Source organism: Camellia sinensis, chromosome 13, assembly GCF_055761805.1.
Source record: "Camellia sinensis isolate YWXY chromosome 13, ASM5576180v1, whole genome shotgun sequence".
Taxonomy (NCBI): Eukaryota; Viridiplantae; Streptophyta; class Magnoliopsida; order Ericales; family Theaceae; genus Camellia; species Camellia sinensis.
In genome coordinates this window covers 80,419,799-80,431,613 of record NC_138973.1, presented here as the reverse complement: position 1 = coordinate 80,431,613, position 11,815 = coordinate 80,419,799, and the positions used below count along the sequence as shown (strand labels likewise).

The window sequence follows — 11,815 nt, the reverse complement described above, 5'->3', positions numbered from 1 at the left end:
GCATGTAAAGTTATAGATTAAGACTTTTAGTAGGAATTACTCTAGTTCTACTATTGTTCAAAATAATAAAATCGGTTGATCAGCAATTATATACATATTTCCACAAGTTTAACCAAGAAAGCTCTCAAAATATTTTTAGTACATGATAAAGGCCTTGTCTGAAATGCACAACCTGTTCTTCAAGCCTAACAACCTCCTCTTCCAAAACAGCCACTTCAGCAAGAAGCTCTAGTGTCTAAACATATCAAAATTCAGAATTATAATCACAATTCTCACCCAAGATACATTTTGTGGTCAAAATTCATTGACTGTTAGATAAAAAAATATTATGTGAAATTGGGGAAATTGCATCAATGTCAATCTTTCCATTCAAATTTGTATGCCCATTATTCTCATTATTACTAAAATTGCTTGTGGTTCGCTTATCCAAATTGCAAATACTATTCACAATTACAAATATAAAAATGAAATCAAATATAATAAATGTTTACACAGAGAGTGAATTACTAACAGATGGAGGCAGGTAAGGAGGAAGACGAGGTAGGGCTCCCAAGGGTCTGGTGAAAGCCCTCTCCAATGCTCTGTGAAAATTCTCTTCATGTCTAAGCTTCTTCTTTTGCTTATCTACCTGACAGTACATGAGCAGTATTATTGCAGAGCCATAATTAGTAGAATCAAATTTGGGCCTTTTTTTACGAGCCCAAGACGAAGAAAACTAGGGTTTCCTATGAGGCCATGCTTAGCCTCGTACAGCAGCAATTGGGCGGTGGTCAGCCTCTCGGAACAGTCGCCGCCGCCGCCGATGAGGTTTTGGGTGTTTTGAAGAACAATAACCCCAACAAGAGGGAGGAGATTGAGAAATTGTTGAACCCTATGTCGAGTCATGTTTTCGATCAGATGGTTTGTATTGGGAACCTAATCACTGATTTCCAAGAAGAAGAAGACAATGTTATGATTGATGATAATGTGGGTTTTACTGTTGTGTTTGACGAGGAAGAAGAACATGAGGAAGATTTCTCAGGTCTACAAGCAACGGATTGATCCTCACCAGAGCAAGAAGCTTGCAGAAGAGGTTCTTGCAATTCTTGCTGAAGATGATGATGATCTTAAAGTTGAGACCAAGCTTTTGGGTCATCTCCAATTCGATAATTTCAGCATTGTTAAGTGTTTGTTGCAGAACCGGTTGAAGATTGTGTGGTGTACTCGTCTAGCCAGGGCCGAGGATCAGGAGAAGAGAGAGAAGATTGAGGAAGAAATGTTGGAGTCTGGACTGGAATTGGCTGCAATTCTTGAGCAGTTGTAAGCCGATTGAGAGAGAGAACACAGGGAGAAGGAGAGTTGGAGACAGAGAGGAGTCCGGATCGTCTGCCGTGGTTTCCTACGGAGGCTCCTGCGGCGGTCCAAAATGACGTCGTTTTGGATCTTTTTTTTTTTTTCCCCCCTCTTTATGCTGTTAAGCCTCTCTTTCACTTCCTCTTCCTCTGATCTGCTCCAATGGTCTCAGATTTGTTCTGATCTGTGATATGTATACATACACTTGTGCTCAACAAAATCAAGTGGGTTTGATTCATGAAGTATTTTCTTTGAAACATACACTTGATTTGAAAAAAAAAAAAAAAGTGGGTTTGATTCATGAAGTGTTTTTTTTAAACATACACTTGATTTGAAACACTTGATTGGAAAAAAAAATCAAGCGTTTTTCTTGGCAAAGATCATCTGTGTTCTTTTTTTGGAACATACAAATCATTCATGAATTTTTTTTTTTTTTTGGATATATACGTGTGCTCAACAACTTGTTTCTTCCTCTGTTACAACTTGTTTTCAAATCAAGTGTATGTATACATATATGTGTGTGTGTGAGAGAGAGAGATATATATATATGGATAATAGAGGAAGAGCTAGTTGTAGATAATTTTGCAATTTTTGTTAATGGTGCTGAGTTAAATCCATTCTATGGCCATCCATCTTCATCTCTGTGTGTTTTGGTGAGAGATGAAAGAGAAGAAAAAGGGGACATCGTTTTGGACCAATTTTTTTTTTTTTTTTCCCCTTCTTCTTCTTCTTTTGCTGTTAAGCCTCTCTTTCACTTCATCTTCCTCTGATCTACTCCAATGGTTTCAGATCCGTTCCGATCTGCATCGCCTTGAACAGATTGGCAAAGATCCTTTGCCGAAAAAAAAAAGCATGTGGGTTTGATTTGTGATCTGTCATTCATGAAGTTTTTTTTTTTGTTGGATATATACATATATTTGAAAACAAAGTGGGTTTGAAAACTTTTTTTTTTGTTGGATATATACATATATTTGAAAACAAAGTGGGTTTGAAAACTTCAAGATTAGATTTATGAAGTTTAGATTCATATACAATTTCAAACTCATATCAATATTTGAAAACAATTTCATATATATATATATATATATGTATATGTATACATATATGTGTGTGTGTGTGTGTGTGTGTGTGAGAGAGAGAGAGAGAGAGAGAGAGAGATGGATAACAAAGGAAGAGCTAGGTGTAGATAATTTTGCAATTTTTGTTAATGGTGCTGAGTTGAATCCATTCTATGGCCATCCATCATCGTCTGTGTGTTTGGGTGAGAGATGAAAGGGAAGAAAGAGGCTTAACAGCAAAGAGAGAGAAAGAGAAAAAAAAAAAAAGGTCCAAAACGACGTCATTTTGGACCGTCGCAGGAGCCACCGCAGGAAACCACGGCAGACGATCCGGACTCGACAGAAAGGAGCTCAGGGCCTTTTTTTAATTTTTTTTCCTGTTTTGCAGGTACAAAACGATGTCGTTTTTTGATTGGCGACCAAATTTTTTTTGTCGCCAAAAAATTGCATTTCCCCCTCCATGTTTCAAATTTCCCTCCCAAACTTTTGGCGACCAAAAGACCATATTAGTCGCAGAAAAGGTACCTTCGCCGACAAACTTTTTTAGTCGCCAAATCTCAATCAACGGCGATTAAAATATTAGTCGCTAAAAGTACTAATTTGGTGACTAATTTTTTTTGGTTGCTGAAAATAAGTTTTTGGCAAATTTGTAGTTGGTTGGCAAAAGTATATCACTTTCTGCGACCAACTCATTTTTTGATTGCCAAAATATAACATTCTGCGACCAATAATATTTGGTCGCCAAAAATAATGATCATTCGCGACTAATTAATATTTGGTCGCCAAATGTCATTTTTTTGCGACCAAAATTTTTTTGGTCGACAAAAGTGGTCAGCAATTGTGTAAATTCTTGTAGTGATCGCTTACATTTACAATTTGTTTGGCTTTTCTTATTAGTAGTTACATTTGTAAGATTTTAATTTTTTAAAAAAAATTGATTTTCACCTTTAAAGTGAAAAACGGGCGAAAAAATATTTTATATTCAAATTAACTTAATTTCTATTAACAACAAAAAAACTTTTTTTTCCAATCATACCAAATGTAGAAAATACCAAAAACATTTCCACTAAAACAAACAGCGTGGTGCATAGCATAGCATACAACTATACAAATTAGTTTTTGAATTGATCAATGACTAAAAACGTTACCCTTTTATGTATATCAGATTTGCTATGGAAGTTCTTATCATTTTCTGTTTTCATTTTTTTAAAAATACAAAACATGTTTAATGAACTGTTTTTAAAATAAATTTCTGTTAACAAACCACTTTCTAAGAAAACCTCCAAAAAATTGCTTTCAAATTTTCAAACACATTTATTTATTCGAGTTTATTTATTTGTCGTTTACTTTTTAGGTCTCTATAAAAAAAATTATCTACAGATTTATGTATATATATATATAAAATTCATCTACAGATTTATCTACTTATTTATTTGCAAATTATATACAGATTTATCTACAGGGAGTTATCTACAGATTTATGCATATATATAAAAATTATACACATTTATTTGCAAATTATCTATAAAAAAAATTCCATATATATATATATCTACAAATTTATTTATCAATATACATTCATCTATATATATAGACACAGAGAGAGAGAGAGAGACAGAGAGAGAGCATACGCAGAGGGAGAGAGACTCGTCACCGGACCATCGCTACCTGTCGTCGTCGCCGCTGCACCACCGCAAGCCTGCTCCCCGTTCGTCCAGAGAGAGCCTTCCGCCTTTGTAGCTCGTTTGAGGAATTTGGGGGGAAAAAAATGTTTCAAACATTTAGGGATTTGGATGAAATGATCGAGCGGCAAGATGAAAGGGAAGAGCGGGAGGAATTTTTTTTTTTACTTTTTGCGACGGTACGTTTTACACCGTCGCAAATGGTAACTAATTAGTTCATAAAACGGCGCCGTTTTAATAATCCTTTTTTGCGATGGAAATTTGCCGTTGCCAATGGGCCACTTTTTGCAACAGCAAACATATGCCGTCTCAAAAAACTTTTTTTTGCGACGGTAAAAAACGCCGTCGCTAATACTTCCGCATTTACTACCCTATCCGCGTAGTTTTATTGCCGACGGGACAACGCCGTTGCTAAAACCTTTATTTGCGACAGTTGAAGTTGCCGTCGCAAAAAATCATTTTTTTGCCACGGGAGGCGCGCCGTGGCTAATTCTTCCGTGTTTTTTACTGCCTTTTCTTATAGTGTTTTTTAGTTTATGCCAAATCAACCCTTAGTTAGAATTATATATGTACAGTAGAAGAGTGAGAAAGGAAACAAAAGAATTATAAATAAAAGAAGAAAAAAATAAGGATAGGAGTGTCATTTCACGTGTTATTAACAAGTTATCCGTTGGAATTTAGTTTAAAATCAATGAGGGTCTTTTTAGATGTATCAAACTATAAAAAAGTTCGGTTCAAAAAAAAAAAAAATTATAAAAAAGTAAAGTGTTTCAAACTAGAATCACAAAGAGGTAAATTAAATTTTGTCCAAGGGCAAAAAAGGCCCAAGGCTTCAAAACTAGTATCCTGTGCACCTTACACAATCCTTACCCAATAGAACCTACTAAAATGAATTGAAAATTTTGCATGTCTGTTTCACAACCTAAATGAAGACTTTCAAGCTCCTCACCATCTTCTTCTTCTTCTTCTCCACCCGATCCTTCTCCTTCTTCACCCACACAGCTTTATCAGACCCTAATTGCCAACCTACCTCATGCCAATTCAGACCGATGGTCCGGTTCCCTTTCCACCTAACAGGCCTTCAAGACAGCCGGTGCGGAGTTCCAGGCTTTGGTCTTTCATGCAACCACAAGAACCAAACAATCCTAACCCTCCCACTCGCCGGTAAATTCATCGTAAAGCAAATCGACTACACCAATAAATGGATTTACATCAACGACCCAGATTTCTGCATCCCCAAGAGGCTCCAAAGCTTCAACCTTAACAGATCACCGTTCATATCAGCTTTTCCGATGAACATCACGTTTCTCAACTGTTCATCGGACAGCTGGTACGACTTTCAATCGTTACCAATCTATTGCCTCAGCACTAACCCTAACTACACCGTAGTAGCTTCCAGAAGTTCTTATGTGCCTTGGGGTTGCCAGAACATGTCTAGGGTTTCGGTTCCGGAACAGTACTCGGTTTACCGGGACCGGAATCCGGGGGATCATAGTGATGATCTCATGCTGACGTGGAGGATACCTGGTTGTATGGCTTGTGAAGCTAAGGGTGGGACTTGTAGTTACAAAGATGTTAATAGAGGGCAGATTGGGTGCTTTAATCTTCCTGGAAAAGGTAGCTTTCTATGATTTTCTACACACAACACTTACTAGCAGAATAAAAGTATGAAAAGAGAAGAACTAATCCCAAACGGGAATGATTGTCTCCGGTCCGGTTATTGACTGGACACTACTGTTCAGGTCTGTGGTACCCTTCACAGATTTCGTTCTGGTAATCAAAGCCATTTATTTTTTAAGTAGCTTTGTGTAGATCATTAAAAAAAAAAAAAATCATATATTTTTGAAAAGATACATTTTATAATATTGTTTAGCTACGTATATTGAATTAACTTTTTTTTTTTTTTTTATGATCTACATAAGTGGCTTAAAAATTAAGCAGTTTAAATGATTGAAAGAGAATCTATGCGGACTTGATTAGCAATGTCTAGTCCTATAATTAAACTCGAGACAAAATGTTCTCTTCTAAAAACTAATAGCAAGTATGAGACCATTTGTTTTTGGTTGTTTGTTTGTCTGTTAGTTTTTTTTTTAATTTTTTTTATTATCATAATTTATTTGGGTTAAAATTTGAAAAATACATATTTTTAGTAGGTGTACTTCGAATAAAAATAAAAATAAAAATAGGGTGTTTGTTTGGTGGCTGTTATTTTGTTTTCTTTACTTTCTCAATTTAAAATTTCATAATAAACTCAAAAGGCTAATTAAGGGCAAATTGCACTAATAGTTCTGTAGTTTAGAACTCGTATCACTTTAATTTTTGACTTTTTAATTGTAATATATTTGATCCTGAATTTTGAATCTTGTTCCAAATAAGGACAATTGAAGATACCATTATTTAATTTTAAGGGCAATATCATCAATTTGATAAAATACAAATTAATTTAACAAAAATAAATGTCAAAAAAATATTTTTAAATTTTTAAAAATTATTTCTATCTACCATAGATAAAATTATGTAAAATTGATAAAAATTACATTATTAATTTTTAAAAATTAATTTCACATGATCATCATCTAAACACATAATAAAAATTAATTTGGTAAAGTAAATAAATAAATATATGTCTAAAAGATATATTAATTTTGCATAATTTTATATTTAGTGGATAGAAATAATTTTTAAAAATTCTAAAATATTTTTTTGACATTTTTTTGGGTCGAATTAGGTCTCGTTTGGGAAGCAACCGGTTTAGCCAAAAAGTCAAAAAGTTATTAAAAAAGTCAAAAAGGCAAAAACTCATATCAAAAAGTGAAAGATTTTCTTTTCTCTCTAATTTTTGCGCATCTTTTCGTAAAAAGCTAAAAAGTTATCCCAAACATACTAGTTTTTTTTAGCTCATATTTTAGTCAAATAGTCAAAAAGTAACTAAATTAACTTATTTCCAAACGAGGTCTTAATTTATATTTTATCAAATTGACGATTTTGCTCTTGAAAAATTCAATAGTATCTTTAATTGTCTTTATTTAGAATAAGATTTAAAATTTACGATCAAATGTATCATAATTGAAAAATAAGAAGTAAAGTGACACAAGTCTCAAATTATAAGGACTTAATGTAATTCATCCTATTTTCCTATTTTTAATCAATGACGGTTTAAGTAAAAGTTTTAATTTAAAGACATAATTATTTTCATAATAATCTTAATTATAATAAGAATATTTATTACGTAGAGGTCAAGGACGACGGCTTCAAAGTTGGAGTGGAAAAAAAAAAACACTTATTATAACATATGAATCGTAGTTTGTCTTATGTACGACAATGACTGCATAGAAAAAAGCAAATGTCAATCACCGGCAATTGATTACTTGGGACCATAGCTTACGGATTATATAATATTCCGATAGAACCTTCTTTTTTCGATAAAAAAAAAGGTCAATAGAAAAATTATTCAATGATTTTGAGACAAATTCATGAATGTCTTAATTTAATAAAATAGTATAATTTAAATTTTTTTTTTTAATTTTTGAAAAATAGCATGACAAATGTTATGAGATAACACTACAATAAAGTAAAATTTTAAAAAGAAATTTAAAAATAAAATTATTTTTGAAAGACGAAATATTTTAATTGTCAAAAATGTCATTGTATTTTTAGTGACAAAACTTGACATGTAGTAATGAATTACTATTTTTTTTGGGATCAAAATTTTTATATAAGAAAATAAAAATGGCTTTATTAACGATATTTTTAAAATTATTTCTAAAAATCTATTTTTTTAACTTTTTATAACGACTTTTTAGTGACAAGTCACATAACGATAGAATTTGGTCTATTAATATTTTTTACAATAAATTTTTTATTTTAAAGATAAAAAAAATGAATTGTTAAAAATTTTATGTGTTATAGGATGAATAATGTGAAGTTATTAAACTTCCAAATAACCTCTCCATGTTAATATGCCATTAGCTTGTAAGACTGCATAGAAAACCCCTAAACCTAGGGGTTTAAAAATCTCTTGCCAGCCCAAAGCCCACCAAAAGCCCAACCAGGCCTGGCTAGGCTAGGCTAGGCCCGAGCTTTGCCAGAACCCCTAGGCTTAGGCTATGTGTTTTCTGGCTCAACCCGACCCGTGAGTCCAGCCCACAACTTGATTCAAATCAACTTAGAAGCCCACCCGACACCCAATGTTATTTTTAAGTTATTATGATTAAAAAAAAAAAAAAGAAAAGAAAATTGTCGAGCTTGCCCCAGGTCCGAATTTTTCTTGGGTCTGAACTTAGGTCTAGGCCGTGATTTTGCACAAGTGAACCGGTCCAAGTTTTGGCAGGAGACCACAATACCCAAAGGCAGACTAACCCATGCCCAAATGGGCCAATCGGGGTCAAAGTTACACGCCTAACTAAACCTCTAAATGACACCTTTGAAAGGTAAATTGGAAAGTGATGTGTAGACTAAGGCCTCGTTTGGCAAGATGCTATTTTAGCCAATTAGCCAAAAAGTTACTAAATTAGCCAAAAAGCCAACAACTCATACCAAAAAGTCAAAGATTCTCTTTTCTCTCTACTTTTTGCACATCTTTTCGTAATTAGCCAAAAAGTCATCCCAAACATACAAGTTTTTTTTACCTACCTTTTTAGCCAAATAGCCAAAAAGTTACTAAATTAGCCTGTTCCCAAACGAGGCCTAAATTTAGGAAAAGTAACAAATCAATGTTATTTTTGATAAATGATTACAGGTTCATGATAAATTTTTATATACTTCAATGATTAAAGTCATAATTTTTTGATGAATCTGTAATTATTGTAGGATAGTACCACTGATTTATAAATTTTCAAATTTATTATGAAAATTTATACTGTATATTTTATTTTTGAGTCAGTAAATTTTTTCTTAGGGACTACATTTTATTCAACCCGCATAGTAAGTTTGGACTGTCCAATTTGATCCATTAAGCATATACAGATCCTACATTAATAATCTATTTTGTTCATATTTTAAATATTTACGTATAGATTATTTATGAAAAAAAATTAAATTGTTCTGATAATTATAACCATGTGATTTTATTATCTTAGCATTTAAAAATAAATAAAAATTTATTTTCAAAATCATATTTGCCGTCTGTGTTTAAAAAATAAAGACAATGAAATCATATGATTATGATTATAAAATTAATTTGATTTTTTTTTTCATAAACAATCAACACAAAAGACTTACGAATTAAATTATGGGAAATTACAATTAAGTGGACCTTTAAAAAAAATAATTACAGAATCATAAAAAAATTATGATTTTAATTATTAATATTTATAAAAGTTATCACTAATTTGTAATTATTATTTATAAAATTTGTCACTGATTTATAATTAATTTTTATAAATACCACCAATTTAATATTTTCTATTAAATTATCGAAACTGAATTTGTTGTGGCCCAATGAATCGAATTGAACCATCTAAGTCTATGAGTAGGCTAGCCATAATCTAATCCAAAAATTAGTATTTTTTCAAATTTCCCTTGTTTTTGTGTTATACATGTGTGGTAAGGTTCCCATAAAATTCACATAAATGAATGATTGAAATGCATTTGGAACAAAAATCCAACCCTTACCTCCATTTGAATCAACTTAAAGTCTGTACTATATACATTAAAGTTATTCAAATAGGAGGTTCGGATGACAAATTATTAGGGTGACTTACGAATTTTAACTATTAAAAAATTCAACAAAAAATTAGTAATTATGCCCAGAAAGTTGGTTGGCAAGTTTTTTATTATGAACATAGTCTTCATGCCAACTTTTATTTTTTATTTTTTTTTATTTGAAGATTAAAAAAAAGAACTGAATTAAGGAATACTTCCAAAATGGTCAGCCACACCACCCATCAGCTGCCCCTGCCCCTGCCCCTCTCTCAGCTTGTTTGACAAATGTCCAAAATTTTAAGTACCATTTAAAAAAATAAAAAATGTTTGGGAACTAAAAATCATGAGCTCTAAAGGAGCTTTAATGAGTGGGTCTACCATTATGTGATGTCTTAGCTTCCGTTTGAGAAGTGAGTTGGTTTTTTGGCTTTTTAGTTTTTTAAACTATTTTAGCCTCGGTTAAAAAGTTTAGTTTGGGAAGGATTTTTTGGTTTTTTTACTTTTTTGACTTTTTTTGTGAGAGAAGAATGTAATGATTATGGGTTGGATGTGATATTTTGTTTTTTGTGGCTAAAATAGCATATTTTGTCTTTTGTGGCTAAAATAGCCAAAAAAAAAACCCGTTTAACTCTTTCCAAACGGAGCTTAGTCTTTTTTTTTTTTTTTTCATTACCACATAAGTAGAGCTCAATTTAAAATTTTACTTTTAGAGTTCTCAGGTCTCGTTTGGCAAGTGACTTTTTTAGTCAAAAAGTCATTAAAAAAATCAAAAAGTCAACAACCCATACAAAAAATTAAAGATTCTTTTTTCTCTCTACTTTTTGCATATCTTTTTGTAAAAAGTTAAAAAGTCATCTCAAATATACTAGTTTTTTTTAACTCATATTTTAACAAAATAACCAAAAAATTACTAAATTAGTCTGTTCCCAAACGAGGCCTCAATCACCACTTAATGAACAATATTATTCAAGTCACAAATTAACTTAAAATCAACTGAGGTGACATGTGTTGATTGGTTAAAGCTAGAATAAACACTACTCAATCAAACCAAGCCACCTCAATTAATTTTAAACAGAATTTTGATTTATATATTTTTCTTTAGAAAATTACTATTTGCAAGTTTATTCAGTACAGAAAATCTGGATCTCCATGCGGTCCTTGAAGAGCCTCATGAGCAAGAAAATCTGCACATTGGTTTGCCTCGTGTGGTCCATAAAATTTATGGTTATTCATGGTATTTTAATTTTGGTATTACAGGTATGCCAAGGACTATAAAGTACGGGATTACCATAGCCCTTGGAATACCCGGGCTTGTATGCCTCCTTGGGCTTGCATGCTACACTGCCAGCAAAATGAAGACCATTTCCCAACGCCGCCAGCACGACACCGATCTGTCTAACCCGTCAATCACTCGCCAACCCTTCGCCATCACAGCGGGCCTGGATGGGCCCACCATAGAGTCTTATCCGAAGATCGTGCTCGGGGAGAGTGGCAGACTACCCAAGCCCAGCGATGGAACTTGCTCAATTTGTTTGGCAGAGTACCAGCCCAAAGAGACCCTAAGAACTATTCCAGAATGCAATCACTATTTTCATGCTACTTGCATAGATGAGTGGCTCAGGATGAATGCCACGTGTCCCTTGTGCCGGAAGTCGCCGGACGGGTCATCGGTGGTTACACCTAGCTCCTCAATGTTCTTGTCATCCTCGTCTTCCTCGTCCTCGTCTATTACTTAGACAACCATTTTCTCACGATTTTCATCAACATTATCATGTTTACAGGGGATTGTATATTTTGGAGTGAAATTAATAGTGTGCTTGTATTATAAATTTGAGTATAAATTTTAAAAAAATATATACAGGAAAGATAAGAGAAATGAATCAGGAATTTAGGAAAATTTATTCCTAAATTCTATATAAGGAAATGTGGATCCATTTAGTCTTAAGAGTTTTTTTTTATAAATCAATTAGTCATTTTTGTTTTGAAAAATTATATTTATTTGATTTTGTATTATTTGAGTTTAAGTGAATATCTTTTTGTGATTTATTTTTTTAATTTTCTGATTCATTTTTAAGATCACTACTATAATAATGGTTAAAG

The 11,815-nt window shown here is 32.6% G+C and overlaps 1 protein-coding gene across 1 annotated transcript; it reads left to right on the top strand.

Annotated features, from left to right (window-relative positions):
• The first annotated feature begins 4,834 nt into the window (after positions 1-4,834).
• Positions 4,835-11,580, top strand: LOC114277749 (putative RING-H2 finger protein ATL21B). Its single transcript, XM_082902618.1, has 2 exons — positions 4,835-5,689; positions 10,973-11,580. The coding sequence occupies exons 1-2, from the start codon at positions 4,999-5,001 to the stop codon at positions 11,449-11,451; spliced, it is 1,170 nt and encodes a 389-aa protein (XP_082758744.1). The 5' UTR covers positions 4,835-4,998; the 3' UTR covers positions 11,452-11,580.
• Positions 11,581-11,815: the final 235 nt, after the last annotated feature.